The sequence below is a fragment of the Battus philenor genome, unplaced genomic scaffold (assembly GCF_028537555.1).
Source record: "Battus philenor isolate CCGP_79_NKW_IND1 unplaced genomic scaffold, ilBatPhil1.0.hap1 SCAF_13, whole genome shotgun sequence".
Taxonomy (NCBI): Eukaryota; Metazoa; Arthropoda; class Insecta; order Lepidoptera; family Papilionidae; genus Battus; species Battus philenor.
In genome coordinates, this window is record NW_027181675.1 from 11264621 (window position 1) to 11286756 (window position 22136).

At 32.4% G+C, this 22136-nt stretch overlaps 1 protein-coding gene across 4 annotated transcripts; it reads right to left on the reverse strand.

Annotated features, from left to right (window-relative positions):
- Positions 1 to 2805: 2805 nt before the first annotated feature.
- aay (phosphoserine phosphatase) lies at positions 2806 to 21506 on the reverse strand. 4 transcript variants are annotated; one of them, XM_068777134.1, is made up of 6 exons: positions 21216 to 21506; positions 17933 to 18133; positions 13933 to 14067; positions 11789 to 11934; positions 3964 to 4125; positions 2806 to 3330 (listed from the first exon to the last, which is right to left on the reverse strand). In XM_068777134.1, exons 2-6 carry the CDS (start codon positions 18070 to 18072, stop codon positions 3227 to 3229), a joined length of 687 nt encoding a protein of 228 aa, XP_068633235.1. In that variant the 5' UTR covers positions 18073 to 18133; positions 21216 to 21506; the 3' UTR covers positions 2806 to 3226. The 4 variants fall into 4 exon arrangements, with proteins under 4 accessions (XP_068633235.1, XP_068633232.1, XP_068633233.1 ...); XM_068777131.1 differs by lacking the exon at positions 21216 to 21506 and adding an exon at positions 20164 to 20295; XM_068777132.1 differs by lacking the exon at positions 21216 to 21506 and adding an exon at positions 18608 to 19087.
- Between the last annotated feature and the right edge of the window lie 630 nt (positions 21507 to 22136).

Sequence of the window (22136 nt, forward strand, 5' to 3'; positions counted from 1 at the left end):
TTTCTCCGAAATTAAATTAACCAGCACCTTTAGTAATTAAAGAATATGAGCAATACTAACTAAATATCAAGCTTTAACTTAAAGTTTAATAACATTTAATACTACCTAAAAACACAATAATACTACCTAAAAGTTGATAATAAAATGTACTTATTATTAAACCACTAACACTGTTATAAGTGACCGATGCTATACGCCTATTAGAAAAAAATAGCAATAAATGAAATATGTAAGTAATGCTCAAATTATATACCAGGCGTTATCAACAGAACACTGAACACAGATGTAAATCTCTAAGGCTTGTTTTAACAACATAATTTAACAATACCCTCAATTACAAAAATGGAAATAATAGTTCATCTTTGGAAGGACCTCATCAGGTTAACTTTAAAATATACATACGCATCCGAAAACCAAGACAGTTCTCGAAATTCTGGACGATGAGACGATAGTAATTCAAGCCTCATAAATAAGCATCAATTAAAAACAAGCAGTGCTTATTGGCGAAGACATACTTCTTCACGCGATCACGTAGTTCAGGGTAGTTAACCTTGTTGCGTTTTTCTGAACGCAGCTATTGCATTGTACAGGAAACCCTGACAGGACTGTCAGATACCGTCTTATTTGTCAACGCACGAAATACCGTGCGTTGACAAATTATATACAGTTGACGTATTAATAAATAACCCTGTACTAGTTAATACATTAATTTAAGTATATAGATATGCTCGTTTCATTCCGGTGCCAATCCTTCAAGATTAATTGCCACACAAGGGTTTCCAGACCATCAATTAAAAGGGATATTGCAGGAATTTCGTTCGCCACTTCTTCTAGCGCTAATACTTTTCGAAGTAGTAATAATGTTAACTAGGCTATAGCAACTGACCAAGTCAAGGGTCGATCATACATACTAAGTGACAGCACTTACAGAGGACCTCATTTAGGGATACTAAAGTCAGGTAACTCCATCGAACATTGGCAAAAACAATCTAAGAGCACGGTTCCTTTCTGGTAATGAAAATAGTTCTGCTCTCAAGCGAAAGCGAAGTCAACTCGTCTTGTTTTACATACGACTCGCCTTCAAGAAAATCGCTGCAACGGACGACGCAGTTAGAGAAAAGCCGTCACATACTGCACTTTACCAGGCGTCACTAGAATAATCCATGTTAGGGAGTCCAATACAGCAACAGCGTATGTTGTTTTTCGCCGTTGCAGTAGTAATGCGTTCGTAGTAAATAGGTCGAGGCAGAGTAAAAAGTCTAAACCAGCGTCATGCGAATATATAACCTTCAAGTCGTCATGTATGGGTCAAAATGAAAACATACAGTATGCCATACAACGCGCGATTATCGCAACCGTTTATGATATTAACACCGTGGCTGCATAATTATCCATTTTATTTTGACAACACAAGCATTCTGTAAGGAAGATCGATGCGGTTTACTTCACAATCCAGATACAGTTGGTATTTTATTAAAATTAGAATTAACAAATTATCTGAAATATGGCCTTTCCAATTTTTATATACGGAGCTGAGACCTGGACGCTAATAATTCCAGATCTAGAAATGAGGTGCTGAAGATGCTTAGAATCCTGAGAAGAACCGCAGCAAAGTTTTGATCCTCAAAGAACTCAACATAAAAGACAGGTTATCATTGACTGTGCAAATACGAATCCTCAAGTTCTTTGGACATGTAACTCGTAATGAGGACTCACTGGAACGTTTGGTGGTGCAAGACAAAGTGAAAGGCAAGCAATCTGTTCTCCAGCTAGATAGACAGATCTTAAAACTGCCATTATATACCCGGCAAATATTTGGGGGACCGGAAAGTAGTGTTGTTTATCTTAACATATTTTACAGAAAAAACAATTGATTTTTACTGCTCCCGCATTGAAAATTTGTATACTAGATAGCAAAAGGTTCTTGATAACGAAGGTGAATATATTGTTCAAATTCTTCGTCTCATAGTAAAATTGTACTGGCAAAGAATTTGGGTTCCTCGTGAATTGACAGAAACGGCGCTTGATGAACAGCGTACCACTTGCTCGTCTTCAACTTTTTTTAATTTGTTATTTTTGACTACTCTTCTTAGTAAGATGTTATAGCTATGGAAAAGAAGCTGGGAAACATTTCACAACAAAACATCTTTCAAAAAAATTAGTGTCATGAGAGATTTTGTACTCCATTTATTGATTATATGGTGATGATAATGATAGCAAATCCAAATAATGTAAGGGTATTAAAATAAAAAACAAGAAAAACATTATGGAAATTTTATATTTATCTTAAAACTAGGAAGTACACAGCCATCTTTGTTTACTATATATTAACACAACACAATAGTCAAACGTAATAGTCAAAATATGAAACAAACTATTGACTCTATAACAATTATTATATTAATTATTAACAATACGAGCATGCTTGAGAAGCTCTAGACCATATTTGCGCCTTTATAGATTACATTTAACATATAGGCTAGTATATAGTTTTTACAACCGTCAAACTTCAATAAGGAGCCATCAATAAGCCAGGCACGGGATTTTTCATTTTTCTATGAGATCGAATCAGAAATGAGTTTTGCCGATTGGCAAGTCGAAATAGCAGTGGGCAGGCCCCATATAGTCCACAGAACTCATTTTTACCCACAAATTATACAGACGATCAATCAAAAGATACAAACCGCCTATCCTATCGACCTAATTGGAAATGATGGCCTATTTTCAGTGGACGTTCTATAGCTGAAATTATGATATGCTGAAACCTACAAGGAAAAGTGATAGAAAAATATCTCTCTTCGGACCAATTTGTTAATAGTGACCAGGAATCAGAGCTCCAAACAATGCAATAGTACAATAAATAATTACCTATTCGATTATAATAGTAAATGTACGATATATTAAAATAACATAAGAATTCTTCACTAAAAATAAATGTGTAAATAATTATATTCTCGACTACACACACTCAATCGGGACTATGCCCCGATAATACTTAGTCTAAAAACTTTTGTACTGAATGTACTGTACAATCAAATCACACAACATAGATGTAAATAAATGCGCAATCCAATTCCGCTTCTATAACTATTAAATATAAAGTTTAAATTCAAATTTACATAATAGCAACATTTTAGCTAATATCCACAGTTGCGAACGCTTTTATTCTAAAGCAATAAGGTCTTAAATAGTATATCTAAATTCTTCTATGATAGATAAGAGGAACTCATTTCGCTTGGATTGTGAGGGAGCTTATGAGCTCTTGAAAATCGGTGACGTACCACAGCGCCCTCTTTTTAACCTCCTCTCGCACCACGTTGCCTCCGAATCCTGCAAATTAGTGTTAGTAGAATGTTAATATTATTCAATACTAAATTTAATACACTAAAAATCTTTAAATTATTATGTTACCACATGAGGAATATATTATACTAACTATATAATATATATACTTCCTTATTACAATGCTTTCGGGTATAAAAATTATTTTTTACTTTTTATTAGACAGAAAAACACACATTAAATTAATGTATTAGTACACCTTATCGACAAATAAATGATTCCAGAAATAATAACTAACCTAATGAAAATAAAGTTAAAAAAAACGTTTTTAAAATTTGTACAGTAGTACATTCATATAAAATATAATATAATTTCATATAAAAATAATTATTGATCACTATTTGTCCATACCGACTTTGACATGAGCGCCAGAAATTATCGGCATGTCGCATTCCAGTGAAAAAAATCAATTGATTTAACAATATTTCTTAGTATCTCACATCATACAGGGTGATTAGAAATAAGTGTAATATTATGCACACTATTGAGCTATGCATACACTCTCTTTAAAGTATACACGTAGTCCCATAAATCAACGTCGAAATTAAATCCGGTGAAAGTAGAGATAGCTAACCTAGCAATCATAAAAAAACAATGTAAGATATTAAATTGGAGGTATACCTATGAAACCATCAGCAGGCGGGCAAGCCTCAGCATCCGTAGCCCCGTCTCCAATCATGACCAAACGTTGGTAGTTGTGATGCTCCTTCAACCTTTTGATCACCAGCCCCTTACCGCCAGACCTCGACGTGGGTTCGTTCTCATCGAAACCTGCATATTCACCTGGAATAAATAAACATACTAATTATAAATAACAGTTAACCAACACGAAGCTTTCTACAAAAAATAAAAAGTAATTGCAAAAATTAAAAAAACAAACAGCGTAGTTTCCAATATCATATATTCCACAATATTTTTAGTCACAGGACGCCATGCGGAGCCTTTTTGCAAGTCTTTTGGAACTCCAAATTAGAGAGTTAGTGAGAAAGAAAAGCCAGATTTAAAACTACAATAAACAAAATTTTAGTATACAGGACGGGCGTTTTCATATCCAAAATGTTTAATTTTTGATACAAGTATAAGATCTTTCTTTTAAAACTAAGCTATATCACTGACAGAAGCACCTGTTAAACGATGTAAATTTTCAAATCGCATAACAAACATAACCTTCTGCCAAAACTACCTACTAACCTATACCTACGAACAAACAAAGAATAAGATAAGATATATAGAAGTTTTTCACAAGTTATAGAGTCAACAAATTAGTCAATAATTTTTGCATATGTCGGCGCCCCTACCGAATATAATGGACAATCGCCGTTATCATTTTTATCGGGTTTCTCCAATATTTCCAATCTACGAGATCCTATACATTGTCAATTTTTTCATTAGTTTCGGGCAAAAAATTTCGAAGATAGTTTCCCATCTCCGACATTTTCGCGTGGCTGGGGGCGGCGATATCTATTTATTGCAGCCACAAAATATTTATTTGTATAAAATGTTGTAAAGTTATATTATTACTTAACAGATGTAAGTGAGGAGTAATCCTCTTTAGAGGCCTTAAAATTCTGGAGACCACAGATCTGCAAACGCAGCCTAGGACGTCCTCGTAGAGGGTGAACAAAAGACATTGTTAAAGTCGTAGGTGGATATTGGATGCGTACCGCTTTCTACCAATCATATTAGAAATCTATAGTGAGAGGTTTACGTAGTGAACGGCATACGGCTGAAAAAATTATGATGATGACTCTTTTTTTGTATCTCATCATACAACTAGATTTGAGCTTTAGTGAAACTATCTAATTCGTTATAACAGCTGATATATCTGACATGATTAACTAAAAGAAAAAATCTTGAATAGTTCGCTAGCAGTTTCACCTTGACCAATCCTCGGGCACAGACTACAATGAAAACAATTATATTACAAAAACAAGTAACATCGTTGTCCCAGATCCGATTTACGCAAAAGGCAGCAAACAGTCGTCAGCAAACACGCACGACGCGCGTGCCCACAGATTATGCATGAGCATAAACAATACGGGATACTCGTGTTTTGTTTGTTATGAAATTATACAATATATATTTTTATTCCTCTATTTATTCGCTTTATTTTCCACAATTTATCATTTATAATGACTTTTTTATTTACATCTATATTACAAAAAATATATAATCTCTTCAATTCAATTACAAAGAGTTTACCGTGCATCATTGTGTACATAAAGGATGATCAGAAATAGGTGTAAAAGCTTTAAAAGTGTAGAAAAAAAGCCAGTTAAGCAACATTTGCTGTCAATTTATGTATGGTATATCTTATCCAAAAATTGATAGTTTCAGAAGTAATAAATAACGTAATAGTAATATAACGAGAAAAGCGTTTTCGAAAATCAAATTTCCACATTTCACAATTATTTATTTTTTATTATTATAATTACCCGTAGACCGTAGCTGGCAGAAGTTATTGTCCAATAATTGAGAAAAAAAAACATTAATGTCACATATTTCATAGTCTTAAATATTTGCTGATGAATGAGCATTCACCCCTTTAAACTGCCCCAATTACACCTCGTATCTTTATATATCTTACGCATAAAAAACATATTATTAAAAAATATCAGTATTGAAATTATATTTGAAATCACTATATTTTAATTTTTAATTAAAAATAGTGGCAATAGTTAATGAAAAATGTACCATAGTAAATAAGTCAATTTTAAATCAAAGACAATTCGAAAAAAGAACATACGAATTTATGATTTCACGAGTAATATACGAATTCTACACTTCCGTATTGTTTATTTTCAAAAATAGAATATCGGTAGTATGAAACTGAGTTTCTCCATAATAGCATCGTTTAATCGCATCCTGATTCGAAAACATTGGCGCAAAATATATTATTTAAAAATTAATGTTTTATGTCCATTATCGATCGCCTTTGAATTCACAACGCATAACTCCTTAGACACACAAAAAACTAATGTAAAATTCTTACCCAGAAGAGAACTTTAAAAAAGCTTAAACTAATGATGTAATGATAATTTAAGAATAATATGAAAAAATAGTAAAAAATATATAATAATAATCCTCACAATAGCGGCATGCGGTTGAAAACAATGTTTAATATCTTCATAAACAACAGAGGTCAATCACGTAGTTTAATATACGCATAACAATGTATTTCTTCAATAAATTACAATACTTCAAGGAAGTATTAATAACTGGGGTTCCTAAAATAAGGTTAGAATTGTCCAAAGAAATGTTTAATAGATATTTCAAGATTATTCCAATTGCGTAATCTTATCAACATCGATAGGAAAACTAGCGGAAAAATTTTACAATTCCCTGTTTACTTAAACATTTTTCAAACAAAAGGTTTTATGGCATGTGATCGTAATATAAAAACAGAGAATATAGTACACAGAATTTGTTTCAAATATAAAAACAGGATAAATTAATTTCGTAGTACGTTTAGTTATAATTAATTCTCAAATTAATGTACAATGCCACAATAACTAGCAGAAATGACTTTGCTCAACAATTTTGGTCATCTACTCGATATGAATACAGGTTGCGTGTAAATATTTGCCACTGCAAGGCACATAGCCTCCACCAGAGATATCTATAAAGGAATATACGATGAACGCCACGTTTGGGAGACATTCTCTGAAAACTTTTAGTGAGCAGTGATAATCCCATATAAATAATGCACAAAGTGTAAATTACACAGATTAAATTCCAGAAATCGAACTTGCGACCTATCCGCAAGTCTTGGTCCTCCACCGCTGGTCTACGACTTTTATGGTGTTTAATATGATCTAAGTATTTCATTAATTCTAAACATCTACGTAAATGAACTCTTATATTATATATTGTTGATTGTAATTTGTTATTGTAATAAGCTAGTTTCATTTAAATAAAAAAATATTTCGAAACGGCTGGAGCCAGTGCCTTTGGACAATCTTAAAAACTTCGTCCCCACTCTAAATCCTTAAGCGGTTTGTTCTGCGCGTTACATAATTTACCCACTGCTACCTCAACTTGCCAATTCGCTGGCTATTTCATTTACTTAGTTCATCTACGGATTTCCTTAAATAATTCAATCTCGTAAATAAATGACGAGCATAGCTATCTCTTATTACTCGGTAATTGACATTAGAGCCTATTAAATTAAAAAAATCGCTTTGATATTACTATACACCTTTTTTCTCGTGGGGAAATCCTGCATGGGATACCCCTCCGCTGCGGGAGCAACGAAAGAGTTATGTCGGGTAAATGACTGTACACCTAAAGCAATAGATACACAATTTTGTCTTTACTAAAATTATCGACTTATAATCCAGGCATGTACATCACCCCTTATTTAATTGCGCGTCAGCGGTGTTTACATAAAGTGTGTATCATGCAGAGTTCATAAGTCAATAACGCCCCCCTCGACGTTTCTTATCACTATACGTACAATTTCTACTCGATATTACACTATCTGGATTGACGATTTTATGTATTTGTAGTGCTGTATGTACAACAAATTTATTTAAAAATCAATGTATCGATAGATACGTTCGTATGCATCGTATATCGATACATTATTAATGTCTATTAAATTTATTTTATGGACACTGGACATGGGCCCCCCTTATAGATTACGAATGAGACTGGTTGGAAGCGATCTACATCCAGCGTGTTCCAGAATCATATCAAAAACATCTGTTCACCTTGTGGGTGAAAGTCGTACGGTTCCCTAACGTTAAGATCGTCATACTTTTTAGACCATAGACGCTCACTCCAAGGCTAAAATCTCTCTTAAACATATCTTTAGAGAAATATAACATAATCATGCTTGGCAGGGGGCTTGGCAATCGCAATGTGGTATAATGGTACGCTGAGGACGCTTTTGCCCATCCTCAGGAAACATGTTTATAAGCCGTGGCAATTCTATATAATTAACGCTATAATTAACGCAAGTGTAAATCGTATAAGATTGTATCCCGGGAATAAAACCCGTGGCCTAAGATCGCAAGTCTTAGTTTTCTACTGCTACGCTACAACTGCTCGTGAATACGCCATATATATTCGTACGCCTGTGGACCGCAAGTTTTGGCACAAACCGGTACATTCTAAACTTATCATAACTTTGTTATTTATAAAGCAATTTACGTGAAACTTTCAGAAATTTTACAGTTTAATGTAAGTCTTAGTTTTCTAGACTAGCACTGCTGCCTGTTACTACAGCTACAAATATTAAATGGATTTTCTTCACTTTTATGTTACTAAATTTCATTAGTCTGATATTAAAGGAAAATAGCACTTGTTACAACTGTACCAAAATTAATAACAAGGTCCTTCGTTTAAAAATTTTAAAAATACGTAGTATACACATTTCCTGACCACCGGAAGCAAGCAACAGCAACACAGCAACACCGGCCTTATCACTTGATTTCGCATTGATTTTAATTTATGACATCATGTACATTTATTAATACCATTCTAAAAAAAATTGTTTATTCTAAAGTCATGAAATTTAATTTGATCTTCGAGTGCATGTTTATGTTCACAGTGCGTTAACTGATTACGGAAAGTCCTTTTCTATCGCAACAATTTCGAAATACGAACGGGCGAATGATATGACACCTGCTTGTGCGCAGTTACACAGTATGAATACAATATTTTTTTAATTTTATATTTCATTAACCAATTTTAGTGTATATAGATATACATTCGAGTATAAGTTCAATGTATCATATGCCTACATATTTAAAAATACATGACGCAATCAATACGTCTCTAAAAATTTCATAGCATGACCTATGTAACGAAAACAAACAAAAATTGGAAATATACTCAAGCTGTGATAAGACTACAAACTCGCAGTCGGGGAAATCTCTTTATCACCATAATTTCGTAAACTAAAAATATCTCAGGTCAAAGCATATGTAATCGTCTTAGCGCGTTGTCTATATTTAACTACTGCTACGGTATATGCAAACACGAGATATAATCTTATAAAATTACTAATTAACACATTTCTTCGACGGAAAATAATAGGGTTTTCCCTTGCTGTTTGTTTCCTTTGTATACCTCAATATTCATAGAAACTTATGAAGACATCTAGATATATTTACTTTCGCGTATCAGTTAGCTATTAAATTTAATTAATTTAATATATATTATACACTATTTTATATAAACACTATTTTCATGTCTTCACATATATATGCTCGAAACCCATAAGAAGCTCTAACGATGGCATTCCCTTCTCGTAAATGAAAAACTATTTTCCTAAAATAGTTTACGAATTAGAGACATAATTTCTCAACATTGCATGGATTCAACTTGCGGGTGCCAAGTCTATTGTTGTAAATTAAGTTCTCGTTCCAGGAAAAAAGGCCGGATAAAGTTAACGAGATTGAAAAACAGCGTAGCAGTTTCAGAGGCTCCGCCTTATTTAATGCTACGTTTTTAGAACCTCTCGTTCCTCTGTTATGGACACGTCAGAAACTTTATTTCGATGATATTTTTACATAGCTTTGTTTACGTGCTCATCTTTAATATTTCTCAATTTCACCATTCCTTTCCTTCTTCCATTCTTCTTAATTCCTCTCACCCCATGATTTTCCAATACATGCTTTCCACTCATCGCCTTCCATCCTTTTGCTGTATATCACAAAGCACTTCATTATATTTTTATATTTTGTTTTCCTTTTTACGTTTTGTTTAAATTATAATTTATACAATGAAAACATTTTTATTCTTGTAAAATTTTCTAAAATGTATATAGCACTGGTATTACCACTTCATTTGTTTAAAAGGGTCTCTCCTTGCAATACGTTCACCACAAGGTTACTCTCCCTACTCAACAAATTTGAAACGAACCTACCAATACTAATAAATAGGCTGTCGTTCTACCTTCACGGGCCTTAAATCCATTAGTAGGTTATAGAGATTCGCTATAACGACGTTATAACAATACCGTCTCTCTTCTTACCTTCACCACGGATAAATTCACTATGATTTTATCCTAAATCATTTCATTGCCAAAGTTCCTTAAAAAATTTAATAAAATGGAGTAAAATATTATATTTACACAACACATCTTAATGGAGTATAGATTTGTAAATATATATGTATAAATATATTACTAGCTGTCCGACGCTCGCGTACGTAATGAACAGGAAGACGTTCACGCATGGGCAAGAATTTCATAAAATCCTTTCTTACCTAACCACTAATCGGCAAAAGGAATATTCCTACTCTAAGTCTTATAGTTTCAGAGATATCGTAATGACTCAGTACTTCATTTATGTATTTAGATTAATTATTTGTAAATTTCATAACGTCGGTTTTATCTTTAAATATCGTACGATAGCGGACGCTTCACGACTATTGCGCATGTACTGTTTTTATGGCGCGTTTTCAATCACGTGCCATATTAACAGGTCGACCGCCACCCTCTGACACGATTAGTCATATGTTCGATTATAATAAAATAGATAAAAGTAACTTGGCAGTGCAATTATAAATTATAAAAAAGGCAATTATAAAAAAGTCACTTCCTTATATTATTCTTTTTTCGAAATAATAAGTACATGTCATCTTTCGAACACTAGCAAAAATTTATTTATAGATATCACAAATATCACAGTAATGTGTCCTATATTGAGAAATCTTTTATGTTCACGAAGCAGAAGGGTCAGTGAACTAAGTTCCGATGAAGCTATAAAAGCCTACGGGCTAACAGCACCAACTTCAAGCGAAAGCAAACAAATTAAGAAATCATTTTTAAAAATATATATTCATCAATAAATAATATGGCAATATATAAATATGTCAGATAGGTTAAGAATCTAGTGACACAAGGAAATCCCCGATTTCTATTACTACAAAGAAGTCTATGCTAAGCGTTTTCAGCACTCTGACACTAGGCGTTAAAACAGACTATATGAGCACGTTGGCCTAACTTTATATTTAGGAACGATTTTATTGGTCATTGAGCTCGGGTAGGTAAATGGACAATGAATCACTGCATTCTTAATACGAACAGACAGTAGTTGGTGCTTTCTTACAAGGCCACAGATCTAAAACTACGTAATATGACTTAAAGAAAAAAAGTTTAAAGCATAAGCCTTATCAGCAAAAAGCTTTAAAGTGTTCACGCCATTTTTTATAATATCAAATGTTCACTCTGAAATATGTTACATTAATTTATGTTGTCTATTGTACGCGTTCTATTTCTCGTAATATCTTAAGCATATACTATGTTATCAGTTCTTTATTTATTATTTCCGAAACCTTTGATTTTTGGATAGGGTGTACTATACATAAATTGACAGCAAATGATCTACACCTTCATCACTGAAGCTTATAACTAATAACCCTACATTTACACTTAAGATACCTGCAGAAAATAAACAACGGATAAAAAATTCGCCATGTTTGCTAACTTACTCACCGTCAAAGAAAAACTTCAGTCTGTTTGCGTAGACATTGGTCACGGGGATGTTAAGCAACTCCGCAACAGGATCTATGAGACAACGGAAGCCTCCAGACACCAGATACACCTTCACACCTCGGTCTTGCAATGCCTTCACTAGCTGTCTGTTGATTAAATACAAATATATCGTTTACATAATTGTAATCAAAAATAATTTACTATGGATGTCTGGAAGAAATTGCCTCGTGCAATAAGACCGTACATTGTACTTAACTATTGTGCAACTAGGCATATACTTTCTAACGTTAACCATGATATTAAAAAAAGATTGGAGACTCCAAAAAATGCTCGAGAAACAGCTGTAGAGAAGTAGCTCATAATAACAAATGCATTTACAATAGCGGCTTGTAATAAAACTTTTATGCTTGCAAAAGAATTAATTAAATACAATCGATTATTCAACGTAGTATAGGGATACCAGCAGTTAATTAGTTTTAAATATCAACACACTTTAGATGACAAACTAAATTAAATTATAATTATTATATCAGGACACATTTTTGACTCTTTCTAACCTATATACTACTAATTCAGTTATTTATTTTTAATGTTTCCTTTAAGCACGAGAGAGATTCTTTTAAAGAGTAAATCAAAAATTGCGAGGAGAGTAAGAATTACAATTTACTTATTACCTTTTTTTCTCCTTACCTTCTTTTCTTTTTTATTTGACCCTGAATGAAAGAAATCAATTCTAACAAAGAATATATTTTACAATTTAATAAGGGAAAAATTGTGTATAATTTATAATACATTTGCATTACAATGAAAATATAACAGCATTATTAGTATAGCCTTGAATTGTACGAATCATTTCATTGCTTACTATTCCGACATTAAATCAATTGATAAATAGAATGATCTCTATGAAATACTATAGTTAGTACAAACTGTTTTTTTTTTTCTATTAATTTACGACATGACAAGTCAGCCAGTACGAAATCTGTCGAAGCATATTTTTTTAATTATTTATCATTTATTTCCATATAATTGTATTTTTATTACTGTATTATAAAGTAATGCAAAAAATCGAATTTGCGTTAGTGTTCCGTAAAAGGAGATCGAATTATCTCCGGCGAGGTCGGGAGTGATAAGGGAAGAAGCGGTGCGGTCTAGATAGTGGTCAAACTAACCGTGCGAACGCGGTGATGAAATGTAAACACTTTGTTAAGTAGCTCAATGACTTATTTCCATTTTCCTTTTATTTTGATAACACTTTATATAGATCGCATAATGGATTTAGAACTTAAAAATTGTGTTAATATCTTTTTGTGCGAAACTGGTAGCAGTGTATTCTAAGTTTAAGGTTTTATAGGAGATCTCAATTTGATTCTAATTTCGATCTTTTATCGTTATTCTCATTACATATATAAGTGATAATATAAATTGTCCAAGTTGGATAACAATATTTATGTATTTATTTACTCGTTGTTGTAACAAAAAGACTAAAATATGTGCAAAAGGCGGTCTTGTCGCAAATTTCTTCCAGACAACCAATTTTTTGTGTAATGGACCCCGTTTTTGGGGGTTTCTCGTTCCCCCTGGTACTTGTGGTGCAGGGAGGTTACATTTGAGGTGTGAATAATTTTTTTCCTGTCAAATTCTTTTTCTTTTCTCACATCTTCCACAAAATCTTTCATTCTCCAGGTTCTGATCTTCTTTCACACATCGCTTTACTTCTCTCATCTATATTCCTGATTACATTCAGTTCTTATATCACAGCATGTATTTGTTTCTTTTCTTTATTTACAATTTTTTTATCCTTTGTATCTATTTATTTATCCCATAATAATCGGTAGTGGACTTTACTCTTTTATTGTATACATATACAACTTTTGGTTTCTTGTTAGAAAAAAAAATAATATAGGATAAAGGATATAGTGGTCATTGAGCGATAGAAAGTTAAATTTATTTATGAATATTATACTTACTTTAAGAAATAGGAAACGTGTTTTATGTTACATGATTATAGATTAATACCGACGTCGCTATATGCGGACGACCGGCCATCGTTGCGATATTTAGAGGAAGCCTATACCTTGCAGTACCCCTATCGGCTGATATAAAGATGATGAAAGATCCAATTAAACAAAGGATACACTTACGATATTCCTGGTGTGAGATTGATGGGGAACGTAGAAATGAACTGGCGGATCTGACTAACACTCGGCCTGATGATGTCCAGCCTTTTCTTCAACGCTTCCTGAAACGTCATACTGCCTCCCATTGCCTCGGCAGTTCTGTAACAAATATTTTTGTTAAGAAAAAAAAAACATTATCAACATTTGTATTTGCCCTAATAACCTCGAGGTGAAAACTTGTACAACAAATACAACAGATTGTATTGTACGTCATTTCATTTTAAATTGTACATGCCGATAACCGATATTTTAATTTTTTACCGGTTATTTATATTGTAACACAATTACAAAATTAAAAAAATATACCGGAGATTCCATATTTGGGTCTTACGTAATACTTTTTGCCTTTGTTATTTTATGATCTATTTTAAGACCTAATTTTATTACATACTCGCTGACACGACCGACTTTATACTATTAAAAGTTATTTGCCAGTGCCTGTCCAATAGAAAACAAAATATGTAGGTTATTTCTCAGAAATTATTTCTTCCTTTCAGCCCATAGACGCCTACAGGAAGGAATAAGCCTCCCGCGATATATAGGAAGATATATAGGAGGATATTCAATAATCTCCACTCAGGCGGATTGGCGATCGCAGTGTGGTATTATGGTAAGCAGAGAACGCTGCTGCCTATCCTCTGGAAACTTGTTTGCGAGCATTGGCAATCCTATATAATTAATTCAAAAAATGTGAATTATATAAAATTGTATCCGGGAATCGAACTCGCCCACCTACAGTCGCAAGTCTCTGTCCTTTACTGCTGGCTTACTACTTCAGAAACGATTACATACAAAAATGTTTACTTTTGCGTATCAAATTGTTATCATTTTCACCTTTATATTCGTTTTCCAATAACACTCCTTAATTTATATTAGCGCTACGGAAAGTTTTCAATTCGGAGAGATCACGTAGTTCAATAAGTCGCAAAATATAAATAATGTGGGGCGTTTTAATCATGACTATGAATCGGTTCGAAGCGGTTTCGACACGTGGTTGATGCAGACTACACAATGACCCGTAAAGCAACTGACAACACAATTTTTATCAGCTGCTAACGTTGAACGATTTATAAGACACATGTACATAATCGTGACTAGCTGTATATTTTCTTTTATTTTTTTTCTCTATGCACTACCTATTAAATAATTTAATTAAAATAGTTGCACTATGTGAATCTAAGCTAGAACCCTGGTGAATACCGAGTCCCCCGAACACTAAGTTAGAACCAAAGCAATCCTCATCAAACGACCCTTGAGTTTTTCTTCTCGGACAAGACGTTGGATATTTACACATTCTTCTAGACAGCTTACTCGCTATATCGAAGTCTATGAAATTAGATTATTGATCATTGATCTGCAGTAGGCAGTTTGTGTTTTACCTTAACCTATGAAGTATAAAAAAAAACTGTAAAAATAGAAAATGGCAAATATTAATGTTGATATTACATTACACGAATATGAAAGTCATCCATAAAAAATGTTTTCATAATTCGCGTATAATCATACCACAGCATTAATACATATATCATTGGCACATAGCAACATTTACCTTATCATTTACGTTACAATACAATCAAATGTATTGTAGGTCATCTATAAAGTACTTAATGCGAAATCGATACGAACTAGTGACTAAGGACATTCGATAAAAAAAATATTTATCAGTGTTTTTAAACAAACACTTTGATGTCCGCACAATCTTATAATATGCGTAGTATTCTTGTTTTTATTTAATACAACGCAAATATTAGTCATTTTATATTGTTTTTGTTTTTTATCAATAATCGTCCTTTCATAAAAAAAGATAATATAAACCGAACAAAAACATTTATTTGCGAGATCTAAATCCGATGTGTTATCAATGATGACTTATGGTTAAGAAACGTGGTCTCATTGGCCAACTCAGTCGCTCAACGAACCATGACAGACTATACTCGGATTTCTCTATGAGATCGTAGGTTAAAGTGACAGTGGATAGGCCTGATAGCCTGTAGAACCGATGCCCGCTAGGGCCTTAACGTTCTGGAATGGAGATCAAGTACCATCATGCGCAGCGCAGCGTCTTGAGGGTGGTAAGACAACCTTGTAAGGTCGTTGAAAGTTAAAATTAATTAACTCTCCTTATGAAATCGATCGACTTGATCAAAATATGAAAGTATTTTTTTACGATTTCCATTTTAACAATGAGATAATGTTCATTTAAACAAGTTAACATTTATATCTATCCCATCCCACATGCTAAGTAATATTAGAATAGCTTAGTCCCCTACCTCTCGTAAAAGAAGACTAAAAGAGGGCGTTGGTTTCGCGAGTCCACGCACGTTAAGCAAACTCGAGGAAGGTAGCGACACGAAGTAGTCTCGTGTAAGTTGAATCTACCCCGGCTTCTACACTATACAGTACCTATATAATAGTAACCTATATAACCCATATGTAGAAGATACAGGGGCCCTTCTATATTGAAGTCGGACACCAAAGTGTTTTTGATGGATAGAAATATTATATAACCTTTGTCTTCCCGCAATGAGAAAGAGTACATTGTGTATATCCAGATTAAGACTCCCCCAACAAAAAGGTAATAAGTAAATAATAAAATGAATACTACACTATTACTTAAGAGGCATTTAAAATTTCCGCAAGTTCGAGGGGGCAGTGCGCGGATGGCGTTAAGACTAAATCTTAATCTCTTTTATCGTTAAAAAAAACTCGAGGACGCCCTAGGGAATCACGGTTCGAACCGCTACAATCGACATCGGGATTGGGAGAGAACGATTGCACAACTGCCGGTCATGAACTAGAAACCTCTCTGCTAGAGAATAAATAGTTTAACACGCGAGCTCAATTCGGATAGTATTTCATATTTTTAGTTCCAAAACATTCAAGATTCCTTACATTTTTTTCCTTCAATCTTTACAATCAGCGGTAATATAGTTCGAATCCGCGACCTACAGTCGCATTCTTTATCCACTAAGCTACCACTGCTCTATTAGCGTTTTAATCGGCAATCAATTTTTTTGTTATCATATATGGACGACGAAAAACTTCTACATTAATTTTATCTCAATTATTTACAGTTTATAAAAATATGTAGAGTTTATATTTATTAAATGGACATAAATAGCATTTAACAATTTAGCATTTATATTAATAAAAACGAATCAACAAATGTGTTGCTAAGCACTAAAATCGAAAACTGCTGATTCAATTCACATTTTTATTTTCCTGTCAATATTAGTGATTACATAATTTGTAACAAAAACACTGTTTATTGTCAAGTTTTTTGTGTCACGACTTTTTAATTCTATTTTCTGATGCGTTAGGAAATAACATTGATTACGAGAATATGCGACGTACAAATGGCAAAACATGTATTTTCAAGATAAATTTTCTTTTGGCTTTGTTTTTACGGCCGCTCGTTCCTCTATCATTTTTAGGGATCTTTATTTCATTATTTTTTATTTGTTTCTTTCCTTTCACATTTACATATTTATGAAGCATCGAGAGACAATTGCAATTTATTTATCGATAAAAAAGTCGTTATGGAGTAATCATGTGACCACGAGAAATAGGGACTAATTTTATAAATACACATTTTAAAAATCTTATTAAATTGATAACAAAAAATTGAAAAATCGCGAGGAAAGAATTTAAAAAAAGTCGAGGAAATTTACCCACCTATCCCTAAGCTATCAAATATTTGATGTCAAACAAAACCAAAACGGCGTATTATTATATATAACGTGATTATGTTTTATACTTTATGTTTATTATAAAAAGACATTAAATATACGTTAAAAGTATTTTAAAGTAATCATTTCACTTATTTATAATTTTTTCCCGCTATATTGCGACAAGCCAACAACTCTTTTCAATATGAAGTCTTCTGAGAACATTTCACAAGGAAGTCAAGATCAATTATTACATCAGCTGTAAAGGAAAAAAAAAGTAAATACGATTTACTTACAATCGTTTAACTTCGTCGCCTTTGCCGCAAAACTTGGCCAACTCATCAATACCCTCATCTTGGATGACCGTGGAGTCTACATCGAAACACACGCAGTCGGCAGTACGGAACAACTCCTGGACGCTCTGCTGCGGTGACATCACGCTTATTGACACTAGTGATAGAGTCTTCAGGGTTGCGTACTGAAGATTACTTTTTAAACTGCAACGATAAATACATATTAAACCTCCTTTTAACTCGATACTACATATCTATTAAACATACAATAAAATTAAAAAAATATATACATTCTATTTATTTATTTGAATTTTTGACGTCTTACCAAAAGAAGCCACTACACACATTTAACAAGCTAACATGCAGTGGCTTTGAAAGAACGTTAGTGTAACAATGACACAATGGTCTGTCGTTAGAAATATAGAGTGAAAATTGTGGTCATATTGCGTGCGATAAAAATAGAATCAAAGGTTTATATGTACTCGTAGTTTGCGGTGACGAGTTGGTTGCATTAAATAATCATAGCTACAACGGTATCACGTCGACCGTGAGCTCAAACCTTGAATGTTACTGGTGCGCACTGGCGTTTACCGTCGGTTCTAATTCAATTCAATTTCCATGCATTAAAAATGACTAGAATGTTCATGCATAACGTGCATTCGAAATTCAAAAAAATACCTGTACAGTGCCATTTTCAGTCTTCTCAAATAACAAAAAAAAATGAACACGACTTTATACAGCAAGCGGCCAAATGAAACTTCTCTCAATTAAAGTTAAAGAGGAACCTTATAGAACCCGTTTGTTGACAAGCACGTACACGCCTCCGTCGTATGTGATATCATAAAGTACAGTGCACTCGTCGACCCTTTATCGCCTTATATTCGCAGGCGTCCCCGAGATAATGTTGTGATGCGAGCTACAGCACTGCTATCTGAGAGCTACGTACTATGAATGACGTCAAAACATCATCTTCATTAAAAGACATACGGCCAGACACAAGTGATTTTATAAGTAAGGGCGCTAAACCAGCATCTATCTCGCTCACTCGTGATAGAAGAGTGTGGAATGTTTGTGAAGACACTTGTTTTGCGAATTGCGCCGAGCGCAAAACCGATAAGCCGAGAGATAAGCACGGAGACAATATAAAAATATTATATTAAAATATCTATTAAACGTAATTTCTAATCGTACAAACAAACCGATACAAATATAACCTTGATATTTAAGCTTTAATATGAACAACGCATGCAATTTCTTAAAAAAAAGTCAAAACGAACCAAAATAGGTATTAATTAAAGTTAAGTAAATGTGCCTATCATTACATCACTTTATCTAAGTTAGGTACAAATATTTTATAAACAAAAAAACATGTTGACAATAATGCAAATAAGATTTTAAGCCAACCAATCCATCACCAACTGCTTTATCGATTACAGAATATTAAGCAAGATGCCATAAAATATATTTTTTTTAAATAAAAGAATTATTTTCAAAAAGTGACATAATAATTTTTTTTAAATGTATACAGGGTAATTGGTTATACATATGAATATAGCTTTAATGGGGAGAATGGGTACCATAATTGTCAGCAAAATGCTTTCAACCTTTATAAAGTGATCACTCATAAAAATTTTACATTAATTTACTTTTTTCATTTGAATACTAAAAGACAATAGTAATTTTACATTGTCAGATTATAAACAATAATTCATTTTAATTTAAAATTTTTATATCTTGTAATCCAAATTATAAAAACACTTTTCGCTAGTTATAGTATCATTACATTATTTATTTTTTCTGATTTTTGTTTGAGGTGCATACATTCATTGACAACAAATAGGGTTTTACATTCACTCCATTTAAACCTTTTACATATATAACCAATCATCATGTATATAACTAGTTGTCTTCGGCCCCAATTGCATAATTCACACTATTTCAGTTTCGGCAATTAATGCCCCAAAATAAATATTCAGGTCAAGTTTCATACTCTTATGACCTATATAGTTTGAAATTATAGTTTTTTTAATGAATACTTTTTCAACAAAACTTATAGGTGGAATTTCATAATTTTTTTTCTTACCTGACCTCTACTCAGCATAAGGAATGATCCTACTAAATTTCATGCATCTAAGCACCAGAGATATATAGTGATGAGTCAGTGTATGGTTGGAAATTTTGTGTATATATATAGATGAACAATACAGAGGTTGGATGTTCAGATGCATATTTACCTAAAGTTGAAGAGTTGGCTTATTGCAGAAAGCATTTTTGTTTTAAAGAAATCCAGGAATGTAAATGGGAGATTGAGACTGATAACTATGCCTCCTTGTGCATAAGTAGAAGGCACTGAAAACAGAACCTTTTGTTAGTTTATACTTTAACAGATAATTAAAGCAACAATTACAATTTTTAGCCAAATGAAAACCCAAGGCAAATATACATCTGATTATTTGATGTGTGGTTATTAATTATTATTACCACTTAATATGCTGGGTAATTGGTTAAAGAGGTGACTGTATAGCTGATTTGTCAGCAAAAAACTTAAAGGCTTTTATATTTATTTTCAATCATCATTTATTTATAGTTTTTTAAAGGCATAATGCTTGCTACCATTATGACCAGCTAGTATTCATTAGTTTTGTTAAAGATTAAATACAAGTCGTATCAAGTACTCATATCTGTTGATAATAACAAAAAAAAACAGTGGCCTGGTTTTTTCTCTTCCAATAATATTGTCATATACAAATTAGAACAGATAATTTTGTGTCAATACATAAAAAAAATTTAAATAAACTAATAGTAAACTTTTATAATAAAATTTCATGTCTTCTCTAAATTACCATCGGGTTTAGCGGAAAGATTATTGGCACAATCACAGTATAGATAACTTTTTTATTATCTATTGGTCACACCATATGTTTATTGATAATTATTATGGAATGACTACTGTAGAATTTAATAAACTGTTCAAAAAATATCACAAATTTAAAATCCATTAATGAAATAGATTATAACATTCCTTCATAGCCTTTAATTCCTATTATTTTACTCAACAGCTCCAAAAAAATTACTTCAATATATGTTTATCCTTTAAATAAATTTAAATTAAATGTTTATAAGTGTAAATTAATTCGAATTCGTTGAATAGACTAGGTTATGATACAATCAGTTCGAATAAACTTATTTACTTTAACGGATAATATATAAATTATACATACAAACATACGATATCATTTAATATAACCTTAACCTAAATTTAACCATCTAGGTAAAAGTACTCTACCTGTAACGAATGCACTTAACTTGACGATCTTTATTTTTAGGGCATATATATAGCCTTGCTAAAATTTCAGTACCACCAAATGAAAATGCAGGATACTTTCAACTTCTTCAGATTATTGAACCATCTCAGACACACATTCAATCAGTGACAGGAATATATAGTATGGCTTTTATTTCTGTAATTTTTCTAGGTCACTTTCATCAACATTTCACTCAAAAACCATATTAATTAATACATTAATGGCTTAATTTACCTTTAAAAACAGGTCGTATTTACTTTTTACCTATGCATTTGACATTGATGACTTATAGATAGGTACGTCAGTGTCAAATGGATAAACCTAGAATGATTTTTGATGACATCATTTTTCTAAGGAGTTCTTGCACAGACAACACATGGAAATTATATTCCCGTATTTATACTGTATTCGCCAGTCTAGATACCAGAAAATGAAGAACATATATCATAAGTTAACAATAACGATAGATAAAGTTATTTACGTGCACGTAATTCACATATTTCTATGTAACCTGTAAATAAACATGTTCTTACATTAATTTCTGTTTAATATGACTTTGTGTGTTTATAAGACAAAGATGGCTAGTACGTAAAAAAAATCGCAATGTAATGATTGGAAAGGCATTTGTCGGCAACTAAGATGGTGATGAGAAAAAATTTAAAAACATATTTTGCTACTTTTATATGAATAATCTCATTTAAAGGATTTTTTAGCACAGAAAACAAAAAATAAATATAAATACGTATATCACTATTTTTTGATGAATAGTCTTGTAAAGATTTCTTTACTGATTAAAAATTAATTTCAATGGAGTCATAAGTATATTTCATTTTACATACAAAAATACAGTCGATAATTTTCTATAGTATTCACCCACCGAATAAATATAACTTTATTATGGT